This window comes from Dreissena polymorpha, chromosome 3, assembly GCF_020536995.1.
Source record: "Dreissena polymorpha isolate Duluth1 chromosome 3, UMN_Dpol_1.0, whole genome shotgun sequence".
NCBI lineage: Eukaryota > Metazoa > Mollusca > Bivalvia > Myida > Dreissenidae > Dreissena > Dreissena polymorpha.
The window spans coordinates 117,164,106-117,185,040 of NC_068357.1; the positions used below are offsets into that span (position 1 = coordinate 117,164,106).

Sequence of the window (20,935 nt, forward strand, 5' to 3'; positions counted from 1 at the left end):
TCAGAACACATCACCTACTGGGATATGACGAAAGATACAGGGGTAGATAAAAAGGTACTTGTTATACAAATACATTGCACAAATTCGGAATCATAATTATTCACTACGGTTAATACTGATCATTACAATAAGCGCAATTAACAACGCTAGGCCGTTCATTATTCCTTAATTGAATTACCATACGGTACTGTTGTTGCCGGTCAAGTACATGGCCAGCGCTGATATGCGAACGGACATCACGTATTTCATAAATGTTGCTGTTGATATCTTAAAGTACGTTGTAAGTCACTGAAACATTCACTAAGGCATAATACTTGTATAATATCAAAGCGTTTTAAATAATATGTTTAATCCTAGAACTAAAATACCCCGCTGATACCCCGCGCGGGGATATCCTAATATTTTTGCCTTCGTTTTTATATTCATCTTTTTTCCTTAGTTGTGTTAGTCACACATTGAGAGACACTTTGTTAATAAACAAAAACGGTGAACATGTCGTTCCAATGCCATTTAACATTCTTATGGAAAAATTACTGTCGTACATACCATATGTGAATATGGTCTATTTCTTGAAGTGTATTCTTCATGTTTTATTCTTTTTTTATCCGTTCGCAATAAATAGTGCATTCGATTATATTATAAGCCATCACTGTTGTTTCGTTTTCCCGCCGTCTGAAATTTTAACATATGGTGTATATTTTTAATGAATACTATCCTCAATGGTTTGTGTAAACCACAGCGTAATAAGTGTAGGTCTAACATATCTTTTATTGAGATACATTTAGTAAAAGGGGGTATACCGTCCTAAAAACATAAATGTACACGAAAATACTATCCGTGAAAGTAGTTTTATCCTTTGAATCATCTGGTTAACAACTCCATTATTTTAATTAAACGATAACTTGTTTTCCTAAGAAATAATACTACGTCGAAAAACGAGTAAAGTTAAACTATAATATATCACGTTTGCTTAATTTAAAGTTATTCATAATGCCTCTTGCTTTAATGAATCAATATTTTATCTGAAATAACTGTCTGTATGAAATGTTCGTCAAAGAATAATTTGGCTCGAACGAGGGTCTTGAGTATTAAAATACCTTTCTTAACCCATTTATGCCTAGCGTCTTGAAAAAAGGCCTTGTCAAACAGCGTAAACCCAGATGAGACACCGCATGATGCGGCGTCTCATCAGGGTCTGCGCTGTTTGCTTAATGAAATTTCTGTAAGAAATATTCTAAATATAGAGATAAATAAACAAGACAAGACATCCCTAATTTTGGGAAGAAAATGATCCAAATTAGAAGGATGGGACAGTCCACTAGGCAGAAATGGGTTGAACGCAGAACATGTAAACATAATATGCTACACGACATTAAAAATATCGAGTATACAGTATTTATAAAACAAGGTTACTTGAAAAGCATGTTATGGACAAAAATGATTAACAAAATATTTAATGCATGTTCAAACCTTTATATTTATAATAATTTCAGGTGGCAAATGGAACACGCGTAAGGTTGACTTGTGCACAAAGAAATTATGAATATCCAAACTTGTATACTGACGAGGAAACTGACGACAGTAACGAACAAGTTGCTGACATTGAATGCGTTGATGGTGACTTTGCAAAACATAATCTCACATGTAAGACAGGTAAATGGTACAAGGTTTATAAAAGAAACCCTTTATATGACCCAACCCGAAGGCTGTTTGTGACACGTATACAGTAACTATCTAGTCCGTCCGTCTGTCGTTTGGTCCATCTTTCTTGTCCCTATCATTCACGGTTCTTGTGCTGAGTATTACTAAAATGTCATAAAAATGTTGAAGGCAGGCTCATGATTTTATATATTATGAAATAGGACTTTTAGGGAGAAAGATATTAATAAATTAGATGGTATATAAAATGATATAAATAAATAATGTACATTAAAACACACACAATATATAAAATTGAAGCTGACATCAAGAAAACAGACTGTGTGCAGTATATTTGAAAATTATAGAGTCTGAAGAAGAGTCAAAGTCAGCGCCTATAAAGTCTACAAATATCGATAATGGAGATATAACAGACCGAGCAATGTCAGCGAAATGTAAAGAAGGCTATAAGCTTTGGTTCGAGAACGAAATTGATGAAAGTTTATATACAGAAACTTCGTGTATGTGCAACCAAACCACCGGTAGAATACAGTGCTTTGGGACCAATGTAGAATGTAAACCAAGTAAGTAACTATATGATGATATTCTTTATTCTATTTTTTTAAGAATTACCATATTCAAATCCCACTTTTTTGTTAGAAACTTAAGACAAAAAAATATCATTTGTTTAAACAATATTTGATATCGGTATTTCGCAAGAATATATTTGTGGATTATAATTATTGACCGATGTCATTATATTTTAACGTAATTAACACGTAGATAATTGTTATTTAACGCAACACGTATCCTTAATGCAATATGGTTTATTGGTGTAGCCGTAATGAATCGTTGGGATTTCCTTTTAGTTGGCTGCAAAATCCCAACATATTTGGAGCAAGGATTAACATTATATGACCTATTCCAACGAACGCTAACATCCGGTGCCAACCGTTATGAAATTCAGCACAACGAATCTTAAACATTTACCTGTGCGCTTTCTGGCGACACTTATTACGAGCCTAACACGAGAATGTTCGTCTGCGATAAAGGGTTATGGATTTTAAAGCAGCACGATAGTGAGAAACCTTGGGACTTGGGGAACAACGGCTCATTCCCCAAGTGCCGACCAGGTTATTACATAAAACGCGCATTTTAACTTGTATTGGTACGTCGACAATACGCGTGTATTTCCGAATGGCATTGTTCTCATCGGATTAAGTAATATTATTCTGTATTCAACACTGTCTTGTCGACTCTATTTAACTGACTTTCAGTGAATTGTCCCATTGATTTCTGCAAGTTTGGGGGTCATTGCACGCGAGACCATCAGTGCGAATGTCCCAAAAATTATACGAAGGGAAACCAGTGTCAAATCCGTAAGCCTTTTTTTTCCAGTATTAACCAGCGCTTTTTAAATGGTTATTAACCCAACGCTTGCTAATTGGTTTTATTATATACCTGTTTAATGCCTTTAACAAAATACATGAAATAAATCCCGTATTATGCTACTAGCTTTTTCCGATTCCGTATTACCATACTAGCCGGACTACCATTTAATGAAGTCACATTCCGCGCACCGAAAACAGGAAACCCCTATTTTATATTACAAAATATATTACGTACTACATCGTGTGACGTCATTTCTGTGACAAAACACAATAGTTTTATTTAAAATCTCTGGAATTTAAGGAAATGTCGGACGTGGTGTTTTTTTAAACAGTAAACTATTTGTTTTAAATATTGAACGAATGCAAAACGTATTTCGTAGTGTGTGTTCATCATGCATAAATGTAAATTTCGATAGAAATACAATAAAATAATGCGGTTTAAACTAAGTTTCGATAAAGACATGGGAGACTAGAAGTGGAAGTGCATATAGTTTTAACGTTTTTGTTATAAACATTGGATTAAAGTTGTCAACTTAGTTGTTATAAAGATTGGATTAACGATGTCATTAAGGAAAGCGTGTCGAAAACCTGTGTTTTCCCGGTTCAAATGTTTACACGTTAATTTATATAACTGTATTCATACGCGTCTTAAATAAACTATCGCGTACCGTTTTAGTAATTGCTTTGTCAGTTTTGTTAAAGCAAAACACTACAATTGCTAACTGTTTTCGTTAGTTGTTGTTTATTATAAAAGGAATATTAATAATAGTCTAGAGAGAGCATTGTTCGCAGTAACAAAAAAGCAATAAATACGTATAGAAAATGTGTTTGCTTTCTGAGTATTACAGTACAACATTTGCTCATCACGGAGAGACATACTATCGCTACTCCCTACTGAGAACATGTTGGGAATAATGTTCACCACATTTAATAAATGTGTATGGTTGATATATGTAGGTTTGACATTAAGTTTTATGAAATTTACAGATAAATACAGTGTTCAATTGACAGGCATAACGTATTCTTACAAAGTCCATTTAAAAACGGTAGCAAAATTCTATATAGACCTCTTAAAATGCATGCTTAGTGAAATGAAATGTCATTTATAAAATATTTGGTAGAAATACATCCACTTTTGGACATATCTTTACTAAGAAATTGTGAATGTTAACCACTGGATGCAATTGAAAATAAATATATAACAAGTACCAAGGCCAACTATTTTTTTTGTAAACTACTCTCATAGAAGTATGTTTAGGTTGTTAGACATAATGTGTTAATTCATCGTTTTATTAGAGTGCATGCACAATACTTTACTAAAAAATAACATCGGGGTGTGCACATTTAAATACATTATGTATTTATATATATATTGCGTTGATTGTGATGAATAATAAATGAGTGACCATTTCAAATTATATTGCTTTCAAACATCAAAATGGAATTTATATTTAGGTTAAATATACGAGTATGTGTTTAATGGCAACAATGACAACACATTTGTTTTGCAGTTGTGTAACTTGTTATAAAACTAATGACATAATGAGTCTTTAAACAAAAATATCTGTGCATACACTTATGATTTCTTTCAGCCGTGTGCAGTCAAGGATGTCAGAACGGGGGGAACTGCACAGAGCATAACAAGTGCAAGTGCAAGGAAGGATTCTACGGATCTAGCTGTGAATTTGGTAGGTGTTATTACTCGTTGTTTTATATGTACGGATGCAAATTAGCAGTGTTTACATGTACTCGATATACTGTTTTAAAAGGGACACTTGAAAATAATTAATCAGATGCATGCCTTATATATATTTCTATGCAATTACAAACAACACAGGTGTTATACACCGGGCACTAAAAGACCCAGTGTCACCTCTGGAACGGGGTGTCTCCTGTATCTTGCACTATCCCCCGTAACCAACTAACACGTCTTTCTGGGGGCGATGGCCATATGGGAGACAATCCCGGTGCACTCGATAAAAATCAAAAACAACAACAACAAACAACACATCTGTAACCGGATACCTTTTGACAAAAAAAAACCCACAAAACAATTACGTGTGAAAATTATTAATGTTTGGACGATGTGCAATGCGAACTAAGTATCGATATTGAATGCAAATGAAAATAATTTTAGTTGGAATTTTATTAAGTCCCATGAGGTACATACAGTTCATTCCGTGGATGTTTGTTTTTTCTTTGTGACCAATCCATCTTCGGATTGTGTTGTTTATTTGTCAATTTTTTATCTGACTTCTCATTAGTTTTATTTATATTTTAAAATAATATTCAAATATCATATTTATCCTTAGCGACAGACATCGATACAATTAATTTCTAAAAGTTGTGAATTGATGTCAATGACAACAATGTTTTAATTGCATTTCATGAAATACGACTTTTTCTTTAATTACGTTTTAACACAATTTTTATAATATCAAGATAGCCACATTATACATATGCCACCCTTTCTGTTTCACCGGTATGTAAGTATTCTCAAACAAGAGAATGGTCATATGAACAAACGTCAAATCAACGTTACAAGCTGATGCCATGAATCACGGCCACATTATGACAGTTTACAGTAAAACCTATACAATTCAACCTTGGTGCTGACCTTTTCTTCGCCACAATTTGGCACCAGGATAAAGAATAAGTGATACATTGAATAACCATGTATTATTTATATGTAAAAAAACGAAAAAATGAAGATCTTTGCAACATGATCTCAATGCTTTTGAAATGTATGTCTTCTATGATTTAACTTTAAAGCATTTTCATGTTTTGTTGCTAATTCTCCATATTAATAACGAGTATGCATAGTAATATTCACTGAGTTTATTGTACTTGGTATTCTTCCTGAAATATAACCTCATGTTTAAAAAACATATAATTAGTTGACGTGATTGATTTGCGGGCTTTACATAACACTTTAAGTGTATGTTGCACTTACAATATAAATAACCAACAAGCATAATAAGCATACAAGTAACAGTTGCGCTTGATATTGTCATATGCAATGATGTACTGTGTAAATCTACCGCTGCCATATCGGTGAACAATTTGCAATTACTTAAAACTTTAGAGATGATTCCGTCAGTGTCTTGTGTAACTGTCACCGGTATGCAGGTATTTTTATTTTTAATATGAAATTTGCTAATTTTTTCTTCTGAATTATCAGGTGACTGCGCTAAACCAGAGGGCAATTTAGTCAATCTGGAGAAGCAGTTCTATGGTGACGGTGAGACTATCAATATAAGCCAGAGCAACTGTAAAAGCGGATACCTACTAAGTTCAGGTGATACCACACTTTCCTGTAAACAAGGACGATGGTCGAAGAAAATCCACTGTGTGCAAGGTATGTCCACGCATTATTTTAAAAACTGGTGCTGTTGGTTTTTATAGCTCGACTACTCATTAAACAGTTCAAGTTAAAACTACGCACTAATTTTCCGGCGACTACGCAACGCTCTAGTTAGGTTCAAGCTCGTGTAACAACAGTTTTACTTCACAGTTAATTTGTTTAAAACCAAGTCTGACATCAAATGCACAACGCTTTGTAGAAAATTGCCACAGAGTAAGTGCATTCTCTAACATAAATGACCAAGATATATTACCATGGGCTGCAGTATGTACAAGTTCAATATTCCCCTGGTCTACTAAAACATTCAGGTTAACGGTTGCATTCAAAAGCTAAAAAGCTTTATGTATATTGAGGATATTCAAATTATAACTACGAATGTTGTTCATTAAATATGATAGTTTAAGAAGGCGTTCAATTTGGAATGAAGATTTTTAAGAAAAAAGTTTGTGCATATGTGTTTAATACAGATGCAAAACAAATTATCTACGTTACCTCGATACATTCTTGCTAACACCTTTTCTAAGTGAGTGTAGAGATCAGAAAATGATACTTTGTCAGATAATGAAATAATGGATTAGTCTTCAGTTATATAAGCTCTGTAATATGAATTCAAACGCTCATGGGGTGTAAAGTCGGTTACATATTATCGTATGCGCGTCAAGTCTGCTTACAATAACACATTGTTACAAGCACCGACTATAAAGATGGAATTTCTTGATATTTTGATTGAATAAGCAAAATGACCAAAGAAACGCATATTGAGATTATATGTTTTATTTTTAATCAATGTGCACATCTATATACATGATGTAACTGACTTATGCCCCTTTAAATATATTTTAGCAGGTGTTAACTAAATTAGCGCGCGACATAATCAATAATGACCGATCAAATAGCGTCCGCGGAAACTTAAACACAATAACTGCATGTAATGGACAATGTATGTTTATCAACTTGTTCTTCATACTTATATATATTTGAACCGGTAATACTATGTATAACATATCGCTACTATTTAAAGTAACAAATTGACGTCATCAGCGGACCATTATTCGTTTCCGGCGGGCCTATATGATGATATCGGCCCCAGGCCGATTTTTTCAAATCTAAAATGAATAGGATCTCGAAACTTCAAGATTGGCGTCCACATCATATCTTAGACAAAGGTGTTTAAAAATAAGCCACAAATCAACGAAAACAATCAGAAATAATACAAATTACAAGTACCACAAACTTGAAATAATATAAACTGAAGATTAGATGGATGACACTTTTCAAGTTTTAGAATAAATAATAATTACAATTAAATAAATAAATGACGCATTTAATCCAACGAATTTTTACAGAAAAAATGCAACGATATTCACATCTTTTTTCTGTTCTTCGTTCCGATAATCTCTATTAAATCTTAGTCAATCCCACTATTTTATGAAACTTTGGGATTTACTCAGTAATGCTAACCACTCTGACAAAAAACGAATTACAAAATCAAATTACTTATCAGAGCGCCTTATTGTATTTTATTCGTTTTGAAGTTTCGAAATATGTATTACATGAGAACAGTCGGAAGTATGTTTTGGATTCGTTCGATGATTTATAAAAACAAATCAGCTAAAAACCAACCTCCAACAAATGGTTGTCCCAATCATCCATACATTATTGCTTAAACTGTTGTTGTTGTATTGTTCAAAGAAATAACTTCACACGAGATGTGTCATATGCGTTGTAAGTTGAATGAAAATAAACGTACGGACGTGTCAGGAGCTGTTGACGTTATCATCTTGATCCAAAAACTGTATTTGTAAGTCTTTCATATACATAAGTATGCACTTTTTCTGTAGATACCCCACACCTGTCATTTTTTTTAATGTTGAGCTTTTTGGTTTAGGTACCGATTATAAAATACGCGTTGTCACTTCTAAGAAAGATGATGGTACAGACGGAATCGTGACCATAAGGCTTAAAGGAACGAATGGGGAAACTGGAAACATAGTGCTTCTTGGAAAATTCGATCGTAAAAGCGTTGATGACTCTTACAATTTCCTACCTGATGTTGGAACTGTACGTTTTATCAACTCATGTATATGGTTTTGGTGTAGTAATTTCTTGTCTCTCAAAACAGCCTGTAGATAGTAAAACTTGTATTTTGTGTACTTTGTATTAAAATAAAATTTTCTCGTAAAATGAACTAGCATTTGTAATTAAATCTTTTATTTATACTAAGATATAGCGGAAACGCATACGCTATGTACATTTACAAGTAAAATGAGTTCATATAACTATGCACTGACTTACACTAGTCTACAAAAATACATAAAAATATATAACAATATCAACCACATGTATGTACATGTTTTTCCTGCAGCATGTCAATGAGCCCAAATGTTTTTTCCGTACCAGACAAATTTTTAATTTATCGCAACAAGAATTTGTATGAGCGCTTTGGAAAAAAGACAATTTCATGTTTTGTAGCATCATATGGTTCATTTACAATCAACATGGCCTTTATAACAGCAATTGAATCATATTATGTTGTTAAATATCTTCTGACAAATATAAAGTGCTTCACCTACGTGAACATGAACACACGATGAAGTTTAGTGTGTGCTGATAAATTGTATATTTACTTCAGATAATATCAATTACTATTGGAGTTGCTCGTCTCAACATGCTTGACGGATGGGTACCCAGCTATGTGATTGTACACGATACACAGCGAAATCTGTTCTACTTGTTTCAATACGACTTAATATCTGAATTGGACAATAGCTCAACAACACTTGAACTGACAGGTTACTTTTATATTTAAACATCATATGTTTACTACCTTCATTTAGTTTTAATGTTTACATTTTATTTATTCTATTTGTAAAAATAGTATTATTTATTGAACTATAAAGCGAGTATAGCACAAAGTCTCATTGAACTAATTATTTTTGACAATATAAAATTATATATACATTTAACATTATCTCCCTTTGCCCCAAATCCCTCAAAATATATGTAGAGATGTAGAGATTAGATTTTAATAGGATAGTATTTTGATAACCGCGTACATTATAATAGTTTGTGTATCAATTCTGAATATTTGTTTCAGGAGGTGTTACTACATATACGGTAAAAAGGGGACATTTCACTGGAGACCGCGGACATCATTATAAGAACAGATATGATATCGCTACGGTATCTGAATGTATGATGTTTTGTTTTCAATATAACTGTGTTCAAGCAGAGTACATGGCTCTGCATAGATATTGTGGAATAGTGACATGGGGCAATAGACCGATAACTGAACGGGGAGATGATGCCGTGCACGTGCTTACACCTCATTGTGTGATTATGTGACAATTGTGCATTCACCAATCATTATGTGTTGCAAAATTGAGGGTGTATTATGAACGACATCTTTGACGTGTTTGTCAGAAATATATAGTTAATCGTTGAAATCCCTTTTAGTGACAAAACATTTAAAGAATGCACTCCTGTAAGTAAATTTACGTTCACGAATAGTTGTATTCTTTACTGTTGAAACGCAGTTATAAAGCATGCATAATAATGGATTTTAAACGTAAGACTCGGTTTTATTAAAGTATTTATTTTTGGCGAAAAGGTGTTTTGGGTGTCATTTTCTAATTAAAGTAATTATGTGAAAAATGCATGAGTAAAATTTCGTGAAAGTATATGTTCAGAATTAAATTATGTTTGCGTATTTATTGTCTTTTGTTCATTGTACAATGTTCTGAGTTTTGCAATACATTATTTGACAAATGCATTACACCGCCCATTTTATTTTAACCCATTCAGTGCGGGAACCGAATTTTGAAGGCCTTTGCAAACAGTTTGGATCCAGATGAGACGCCACAAAACGTGGCGTCTCATCAGGATCCAAACTGTTTGCTATTCTGATAATATTCTTTGAAAAAAATCGAAGAAAATGCTAATTTTAGAAATTCAGCAGACGACATTTTAGCAGACGACAAATTTCCCAGCATGCAAAGGGTTAAATGATGGTGGTTACCTAATACTTATGAGGGACTCAATTTGTTATATGAAAAACAAACAGCTTAAAGTTAATAGATGTATTTATATAAAATGCATACATGTGCCTTTTAACAAATGTAGTGTTAAAATAAAAATTTGAAAATGTATGTCTTATGTTTTCTATAAAGTTTCGACAACGTGATGTTAATAATGAAATAAATTAAAAATGTTGTGGAGATAATATAAAAAACGTATTCAACTTAAACATTGCAATAAAAAAGTATTTTAACTCTAAATAAACATAGCAACATAAATATTCACTCGTGTAGCGATCAAGAAAAAGAATGTTGAATAATCAAATTCTGTATCTAAATGTAATTTTCAACACAGCAAATGACACACAAGCTCTAAAGATAGGACCATTTCTCAAAGAAAGTTCAAGTTGATCAGTTCGTGTAGGATGATCTACACAAACCCATCTATTCATACATATCATGCATATATCCAGTCAGTTTACAAAAAAGGACAGCGCTTGTAGAATTCAGGTTTAAAGAAATATGTTCCTTTTTGTTAAGTGTCAGAACACAGACTCACTTTTGGGCCGAAGATAATTACGAGTGTTATCTTACCTCGTATATTATTCTCGTGTTTCAATGTATAAGCCAGTTCACATGCCATTCTCGTATTCTTATCTTTGCGTTTATCGACGGAATGATAGAAACAAATCAAATTACATCATTAATTTACAATCTCTGTATGACAGCATTAGTGTAATTTAAAAGTTTTGGTCTTTTTACATGTAATTAAAACAAACACGAAAAATCTTCGATTATCTTCGTTCATCTATATCTTCACAAAAACAAAATGCAATATATAATGAACGAGAATGTCTGATATTACAATAGCAAATATCAAATGATAGCATCCACATTTAATAACGCACCAAGAAAAACGCATAACTGGACTTTTTTAATAACACATCAGATAACAATTCAACAATATACTAATCATCGTATTAAATGTAAACAGCGGGAAGTATCCTTCAATAAAAGTGCACGTTACAAGAATTAACTTAAATGACAATTCTGATACTTTGAAAAGACTGTCGTTATGTTAGTGTTTTATACGATGTTTCAAAAGACGGTCAAAGTGTGATTTAATTCGGACATTATGAACCAATTTGTTGAATTCTCAGGTTTGCACACAATGCCATACATGTAAAAAACAGGCACACGACTTTTTTTCTACCATATTGTTCTACTATACATATATAAAACAACCCATTGGTCGTAATGAAATTCAAAACGAAACGAAAAAAAAACCAATCGAAAAAATGGATATTTTAATATAACTAAGCGTTTCCACATAATCTGCAAAACGAAACCGACGGTCTGAATACTTGTATTGCCTGCAACGTGATAATAGATTTCAACCGGCAACGTGTGACACCCGATGTTTAAATGACAGTCATATTGTGATTAATTTAAAAAGAAGTATATTTGATATTTAAGCTCCGAACACATGCACTATGTGCAAAAAGATTAGGATGAGAGACATTGGTTGTACACAATGCATCTGATGAATGATGAAGTAAGTCTGCCACATGATTAATGATCGATATTTGATATTTTAGGACACTTACCATAGTACTTGCTGTAACATGCCCGATTTTGACATTGACCTGTAAACAGGGTCATTAGTTAAGCCGTCGACACACGCCGACAATTTGTTTCAAACTATCCTACAATGCCTGTTAAAATTCGAAGTAACTGTCTGTTTGAGCAACATGATTGACTCACTCAACATGACTATGCCTTTCAGCTAGGGACATCCGGAACATCTTTGTTTTCCGTTATTTGACACATAAATATAGCACGGCAATATCCGATCTTTGAAAATAAAGTAAGACTCTTACTATGAGTTGTGATTCAATAATGTTCACCGTCTTACTTGTTGTCTGGTGAGATCATGGCAAGCATGGCTGCCTAGTTTGTTCACCGTCTTAATTGTTGTCTGGTGAGATCATGGCAAGCATGTCTGACTAGTTTGTTCACCGTCTTAATTGTTGTCTGGTGAGATCATGGCAAGCATGTCTGCCTAGTTTGTTCACCGTCTTAATTGTTGTCTGGTGAGATCATGGCAAGCATGTCTGCCTAGTTTGTTCACCGTCTTAATTGTTGTCTGGTGAGATCATGGCAAGCATGGCTGCCTAGTTTGTTCACCGTCTTAATTGTTGTCTGGTGAGATCATGGCAAGCATGTCTGCCTAGTTTGTTCACCGTCTTAATTGTTGTCTGGTGAGATCATGGCAAGCATGTCTGCCTAGTTTGTTCACCGTCTTAATTGTTGTCTGGTGAGATCATGGCAAGCATGTCTGCCTAGTTTGTCAAGCAAGTTCTTTTTCTTAGACTAATTGTAAAGTCTAATTAGTGCAGAAATTGTCGAAGCTATTTTTATGTATAATATGTAAACATTCCTATATGGGAAAAACGTTTGTCTACTATAAAAATGTGCCTGAAGTTGCATTCGAATCAAGTGATTAACGTTTGAAGAATAACCAATTGTAAACAAAAGTATTTCTTAAAAATGACAATACGAAGTAAAAGCTCTATACACAAAGTCGTCAGATTGTATAAAATAAAAAAGGAATTTTTAAATGTTCGTGTTTTTATTTAGAGAAAATTCTACAGAGAACATTAAGGGTCGTTAAAAAGCGTTTATCTGTCTTTATGTATACTCTCATAAAAATTCTGCTTAAATGATTTAGCATTACTTTAAAAGTAATCAATAATCAATGCTTCAGTTACGTTTGTACTTGGATATAGCATATTTGCTAATAGAAAGATCAAGAGAGAAAAATCAATCGATTTATTTACATTAAAAGCTACAGTATCTACTTATTAAAGGAACATTACACATGTGTTCTTTTCTTAAAATATGTATCATAACTGGGTAAGTAGTGGTGTTTGTTTTTGGTATCTCCAATCTGTATCTCCTACTTTTATCCCAGAATACGCGTTGTTCATCTGTTCCTCAAAAGATTTATTATTTTAAGAAAACTCTGAGGTTTTATTATTATTATAAGATCCCTAATCTGTATAAAAAAAACTTTACATAACAACTATCACGGAAGTTACTATTGTCCAACGCGTGACTTTAAATTGAAATTAATATTTGATACTTTGATTGAAAACTGCACATTTTATGACTTACTTTGAAGGATATGCCTTATAAAACAAAAAACCCGGACAAAAAACAATCATCGCCTATAGATCAATACAGACGTTTTACTCTAATATATACACAATGCAAAACAGATAGATTCTTTAACGCAAAATCCCCAATCAAGAACGACATCGAAATAAATATTATGTACTCAGTTTCATATCTAGTAGGGATAAATATACTTTACAGAGAACAACTTCCACTCTTGTCTGATATATTTCGCCTAAATAGGCTTTTTCAAAGTTTGTTTTTCTTTGTATTTATCAACAAAACAATTCTACATTGACGTCAAAAAAACAAACAAACAGGAAATGACGTAATGAAGAACTTATCGGACTTGATTTATTTATTCCATTATGCAAATGTCCATATACAGGTATACAGCAAGTGAGTTCCAGTCGAGTGTTGATCTCTCAAAATCAGGGATTTTGCATGGTCAATTTACGAACGGTATCTGTAAAGAAATACACGTTATTCATTCATATTCATGAGTCAAAATATCATACATCATATTTCCATTGACCAATCATATTTGTTACACAAAGGTTTTAGTAAATAAACAAATCTGATTGCTTGTTGAATATGGAGTTATACATGAGCACTTATAATTGCGTGCATTATGAAAACAAATATTTAGTATGAACAAGGCTTCAAATATACCTGATCAAAGTCGCAAACCTCCCTTAAAAATGAATTAACTTAAAACTCAACACGATTGATCCCGAGAAAAGTGAAACCAGTAATATAGAAGAAAGAACGCCTATATAAAATGTCCTATATAAAAAAAGTTGGAACATCAAACAAGTTGACAAAGTGAAAAAACTCTAAAAGGAACGTAAGAAACGAATTGGAGCATGTTAAAAGAATTATCAATGAAGGTCTACAGGCCAATAACACAAAACAACAGACACCAGAACTCTCAGGCAATGTAACAAAAACAATTTCCTACACGTGCGATTGGTCAAGAAGGTGTACACAAACTACTCAAGAATTTTAATATCACGAAGCTATAGGTCCTGGCGTCAACTCAACTAATTCCTCCATGCATTTGCCACCGAACTAACGCCAGCTATTAGCTCTATCTTCTAGCAATCAATCAACCCTGGAGAATTGCCGAAGATTTGAGAAATGCCAACATAGTACTAGTCTACAATATGGGAATCCGTCAGATAGCGGAAAATTACCGCCCTGTATCCTTGACCAGTATCACTACCAAACTTCTCGAGCAGATCATCTGCAAACCACATTCTAAACAATCTTAACAAACACATAGTTCTCGCCTAACTTAATCACGGCTATCGCTCTGGGTATCTTTTACAGACCTATACACTCATTAAAAAATCATGAAATCCTACATAATGAGCTCGAAAACGTTCAACGAATTGGGAATGTAATTCAACGCAGAGAAATGTTGTCTTTAAACTTCCAAACACAAAATTAGCTTATTTTACAATATTAACAAAATAGTACCAGAAAACCCCTACATTCGTATTATTTTTATCATAGGATAAGGAATGGAAAACCTATATAACCAATATAACAAAGCGTGCTTACTCTACTCTTGAATTTCTCAGAACAAACCTCAGTGACTGCCCTTTAGTCTGCAGCAAAAATGCATTCCTACCACTTTACAAATCAAAGCTATAATATACCACTTTTGTATGCTATCCATTCCACCAAACAGACATGTACAGCGTACTAGTGCCTAGTGGGTTAACAGCGATCAGCCGCAAGGTTCATCACCAGAGACTGCCGCTCGAGTCAGCCTGGTTGTGTCACAGAAATGTTACACAAGTTGGACTTTCCACAACTCTAAAACAGACAACGTTCCCACAGGTTGACGCTCTTGTACAAGTTGGTTAAGATCACATGCCGGCCATTTTCAATGAATGCTTACTTAGTCACTAAGGAATGCCTGGATATTTAATTGCACAACATACAGGTTAAATTATTAGGATAAATCATTTTTCATTAGGTTGCCCATTTATCTACATAATATGAAATAAGAGATTGACGACAAATATATCTAATATATTTTGCAAACATTCTGAGCAGCATATCTCTTCGATATCCAGAATTACCTATGTGGTTACATTTAAATTCATTTGATTTTCATTTATTTTCAGCAAGTTCTTACAAGTTTTCCATCTAAAACGCTGATTTCGGCTGCTGATGGTCAACTAATAAGCAGGAAATTTGACGGATGTTGCAGCATGAATAACGTCATAAACATTAATCACGTCATAAACTTGCAATTTGATGTATTAAGCATGAACCAACGATTTCTTTAACGTAAGCAATTGAAAACAAATGAATGCAAAAATAATTTTTAGAGTTTAAGAAAGTATTTTTTAATAGATTACTCTGACAATTATATTTTCATGATTTGCTCACATAAAATGCCATATAGGCCATCATGTCACACGCGGCCGAAAGCTTTCTAACAGTTGATTACGTTGTGCAATTGCTCACAATGGCATGCAGGTGTTCCTCAAGATGATTCTGCATTAATGTTGATGATCTTTTCATTGTAACACTGGCCTTAGGTTTATTGGTCTTCGTGAGGGTCTTGAGAGTTATGGTGGCCTTGTTTCTGCTGCCTGCGGTCATCTCTTGTCGATGATTATACATTGTTTCTCAATCCGTTACTCATTGGCCTCTTTCAACTTCATTACCCTGTTCTCTTTTTGGTATTTTGCCCATGAGTCCAGGCTTGTGTACTTCTTATGCCTCAGTTCTTTTTTGGGGCACACAAATCCATGATTTCGGTCGTTACCCATGGCTTGGTCTTCTTTCTCTCATTCCCAAGCATTTCTTTGGCCGATGACAGTATGACATTCTCGTCCAAATTAGGTCTAAGTGTGAAGTGAAGTTGAATTATATTGGTTAACTGTGGGTGGTCATTTGAAACAACCGTGAAAGTATCAACTTGATTGCAAGCAGTGCTTAACGGTCAAAACCTGTAAATAAAGAAACAGCGAATTTAAATTACTGTACACGTATATCAATGTTAAAGTCAATATCAAAGTAAGGTTTACATGGTATGGGCGAATAGTGAATGGTCACAATCAATAACAAGTACCATGTTACACTAAGCACATTATTCTTGCTAAACGGAAAAGTATGAAAAAACTCGTCCATTACCTGTCACGAACGGACATTTTAAATTTTTTTTAGTGAAAAACAAGAGCTGTCTCGATAGGATGACATATGCCCCCGATAAACGCTTTGATAGAAATTATGAGCATTTTTCGAAACCTAAGCTCATTTTTCGAAACCTAAACGCGGACCCTAAGTTCAAGGACAAGGTCAAAAGGGTCAACATTTGGGTGCGTATGGAAAGGCCTTGTCCATATACACATGCGAACCAAATATAAATTTTGCATCTGAAGAGACATGTAAGTTATGAGCATTTTCGAAACCTAAACGCAAAGTGTGACTGACAGAGAGACAGACGGACGGAGGGACGGAAAAACGGACAGTGCGATCACTATATGCCCTCCGGGATATTATTATATTAAGGTTAAAGTAAAGTTGGATTAAATTTTTGGATTGACATTAGCAGATGAAAATTAGCAACTACTAGTTAAGCATAAATTATGAATTGTAAGCGTTCTTTTGAGGCTTGCCCAAACGCTACAATCTAATTAAACTCCAATAAAAGATCACGTTAATAATTATGGCCAAGTAAGGTCAAAGTCAATGTTAGATTGCATTTGTATGACGCGATTAGATATGGATTGATATTAAAAGAATCATCTATGCAAATAAATGAGTTGTTAAAAGAGGTATTTGTTCGAGATTAAAAAATTATAAAAAGTATTTATTTGCTAAAGAAATATTCTGTCAGACGGGAAATACTATGTTCATATCCCATCCCGAATGGAAATATTTCGAGTCATGGTGAAAAGGCTCCAGTGGGGATCGAACCCACGACCTCCTGTTTACTAGACAGGCGCTCTGCCACTGAGCCATGGAGCCGATATATAAAATGTCACCATCAAAGACAATTGCCTGTATTGTTCGAACTATCTATGATTATCTATGTTATGTATTCTTTTATAACAGATGTTGAGTATGGCGTCAAAAGCGCCTGTTCAGCAAACATTTGGCCGTTTGTACGATCTTAACTGGAGTCTGATTAGAGTACGTTCGGTTTTTGTTATTCGCCCATGTCTGTTCGTTTTTTTATTTAAATAAATAAACGTTTTGTCCAAACAGTAAAACGTGTTTTACCTGTCAAAACCTGTAGTGGCGGACGCATTTAGACTATGTATATAAGCCTCCTCATAGAATATAAGTGTAAAAATAAAACATATGCTTAGTATTAAAGGCTCCAGCTGGGATCGAACTAAGGGCGCTCTAGCCACTGATCTATGGGCAGGCGCTCTAGCAACAAAACTATTGAGACGGTTTACAGGAAAAAAATATTTGCAATAATGAAATGTATGTGTCAGTCTAAATTTAAAAACGTTATCTATAGATAAACAATGTGCATTCAGACGACAACGTGTCCTACCTAAATGGTATTTTGCAATTGTATTTGTTATTTGTTTTAAACATATTAAACATGTCATTTAAAGTATCAAATCGTTACTATTTCGTGAATTTTACGTACTCATCAAGGGGTAAAGATAGCAGTCTGTGAGATGGAGTGGGTTCAGTTTATAGATGTGAGTGTGTTGTCACACACAAAGCATCAAATTAAATCACATTATCACAATGCTCCGACACCAATGAAAAAACGATATACAGGCAAGTATTTGTTGTTTGACCGACCAGATAATTCAATGTTTAAAAAGTCGAATTATTCATGAGTTACTTCCTTTAACCGCTTATTTTGGACATGTAAATCTATGTAATTGCCCGCTGTTTCTTTTATATAAAAAAAAAAATAAAAAATAAAAACTAACGGACGATCTTAAGATAAAAATCTATATCACTAAGGAGATTATGTATGTTTTCGTGAAACAATGATTTTGTTTTAAGAAATTGACAATTTTATAAAAAGTATTGTAATATGCTGATCAGTGTTTAAAAAAAAATATATACATGTACAGTATTTATTATTGATGACAGTGCTTTTTATTCAAAAAACAAATACGGTTTATTTTATAATTATTGAGTTCATTAGCTGCATTGACGCGATTTTCTTTTTACAAAAATGCAAAGGCAGTTTTCAGATAGTCATTAGAAGCCTTATTTAGAAATAAAAACGTTTATTTATTCTGCATGACAGTAGCAGTATTAACGGTTGCAAACTCTTCAGATGTATATCGGAGGCAACGTCCTTTAAAAGTTCACAATTTTATACATGTTTTAAAATATTATTAATTTTAAAATAGACCGGCATCCATAATGTGAATCATTTGTTTGAGAGTTAAATATCAAGTTACTAAGTGAGTCAATTCAGCCAATAATGTCTGTTATTGTCTACTTCTTGTTTAAATAAAAAGTACGTCAAACGCAAAATTGCAACACATTTTTATCAAGATTAATATGTACCAGTCTTTTACAACCCGATTGGCTTTATTGTGTCTTTTCTGACATAAATTTGTATTTATACAACCCAACAGTTTTAATGATTTTTTGTTTGACGATGAAATGAAGGAGACTGTGTGTAAGTTTGAGATCGGATGGTTATCTATTATATCAAACGTGCCATTTTGGTTGAAATCGTATCAAAAGCCCGCAGGTCAATGCATACCTATGTTCGCTCTCAAATGTTAAAGGGTTTGACACGAAATACCTACCCATCCTTTATAAAGTTGGCAGGTGTTTGTTCAATATTTTTGTTTGTTAGAATGTTATGTGGTTCAGTATAGGTGTTTTTGTAATCACGTTACTTACTGTAGTATTATATTAATTCAGTTCGAAAAACATACCGACCAAATGAATTAGTTAACCTATTTTTAAGAAGATGGGTAGTGGAGTGGCTGATATACGAGATATGAGAACGTATATCAACAATTTTCAGTAATGTTTTAATGAATTTAATGTATTTTATTTGATGATTATCGACTTAATTCACGAGTGATCATAGAAAGACATATTTTCTATGATCACGAGTGAATTTAAATCGATATTCCACCGAATTCAACATTTTGTTTTTACTTTATGATTTTTTTCACAGTTTATATACATTGTTTAAGAGTTTAACTAAAGAATATTGCTGGAATAATGACGTCATTTCGTCAAAAAAATACATCATTTCACAGTAAACAGTAAAAATTATCGATTATTTTCACTGTTAATTTGCAATGTTTAAAACAGTGAAATTATCAGTTTTAATTCACTGATATTTCTCTATTAACCACCGGAAAGCATAAAATGAACCACATTATCCAGACAGAAACTGTGCTGCTGATGTTTGTAGTGATTTTTTATAAAGTATGCATAGCCAAATCTGAAATATAGTTTCTAAAAGTTAAACATAATTACACCGTATATGCCATGATGCAAGTTTCTTAATTGTTTATATCAAAATAAACCATGATATGTGTTATGTCATTTCTTCAACTATGTCTCTACTTATATTTTCAAGAGCACTCAGCTTTTACATACATGAAAAAAACCCATTTGAGTTCGAATGAATTCGTTAGGCATTTGACACATTCACATAACTCAAGAGTATCAAGCAATGTTTGGAACAAACGAAAAAAACAACCTATCTAGGTAACTCATATCTTGATTTCCTTAATACATCAGTCTTAAAAAAAAACTTGCAATAATATGCATTTACATTTAAAAAAAATCACTTCTCCTGAAATCATATCGTGTATTGCATTTGCACAAACATCTCTTTCAACTACAAGATCACTTTTGGAGATTATGATAGATTCAATAACTACAGCGTTTGTTTAAAAGTTAGTCGTCCAAAATGTGTCATATCAAAGTTACATATAAGTATCAGTATCTTTGTGGTTTTTATGGCATTGTTTTCAATATATATTTAAAAAAATATTCCCACGCTCCGAGTTGGAGCGGGGGCATAATGTGGTTATGTCCGCCGTCTGTTCGGCCGTCCGTCCTGTCCACTATCTCCTTCTATACTATTAGCAATAAACCTAAACACATGGTAGCTATGAGCATATATCGTCGCTGTCGTTCTCAAACCTCGTAGCTCCAAATTTTTCAAAAATGTTTTTTCGTCTTTTCCGAATATATGAAGTCTGGTGCGTGTTTTGCGCTATATCTCGTAGCTCTACGCCAATCAGAGCCCTTTAAAAATGCACGTGACGAAATGTTGTAGCTTGATTGTAGGCTTTTTTTCCGGCGAAAAGTCGTAGCGACGTCATTTCACCTATAGCTACGTCATTTCGTTTGGACAAGTTTGA

General features: G+C 33.4%; 2 protein-coding genes and 1 non-coding gene across 5 annotated transcripts in view; 2 read left to right on the plus strand and 1 right to left on the minus strand.

The window, feature by feature from the left end:
- LOC127871173 (uncharacterized) overlaps positions 1-2,647 on the plus strand; it is a 23,248-nt gene extending 20,601 nt beyond the window's left edge. The window contains exons 13-15 of the mRNA XM_052413910.1: positions 1,494-1,653; positions 2,007-2,222; positions 2,508-2,647. Coding sequence (XP_052269870.1) covers positions 1,494-1,653; positions 2,007-2,222; positions 2,508-2,620 — 489 coding nt within the window. The 3' untranslated portion in view covers positions 2,621-2,647. The remainder of the gene's footprint in view (positions 1-1,493; positions 1,654-2,006; positions 2,223-2,507) is intronic.
- On the plus strand, positions 2,579-10,541 carry LOC127871171 (uncharacterized). 3 transcript variants are annotated; one of them, XM_052413908.1, is made up of 7 exons: positions 2,579-2,717; positions 2,916-3,017; positions 4,622-4,717; positions 6,211-6,387; positions 8,282-8,454; positions 9,026-9,185; positions 9,491-10,541. In XM_052413908.1, exons 1-7 carry the CDS (start codon positions 2,672-2,674, stop codon positions 9,736-9,738), a joined length of 1,002 nt encoding a protein of 333 aa, XP_052269868.1. In that variant the 5' UTR covers positions 2,579-2,671; the 3' UTR covers positions 9,739-10,541. The 3 variants fall into 3 exon arrangements, with proteins under 3 accessions (XP_052269868.1, XP_052269867.1, XP_052269869.1); XM_052413907.1 differs by having other exon boundaries at positions 2,638-2,771; XM_052413909.1 differs by having other exon boundaries at positions 2,638-2,771; positions 6,211-6,327.
- A 6,966-nt stretch (positions 10,542-17,507) lies between these two features.
- On the minus strand, positions 17,508-17,579 carry Trnat-agu (transfer RNA threonine (anticodon AGU)). Its single transcript has one exon. It is a non-coding gene; the product is annotated as a tRNA-Thr (tRNA).
- Positions 17,580-20,935: the final 3,356 nt, after the last annotated feature.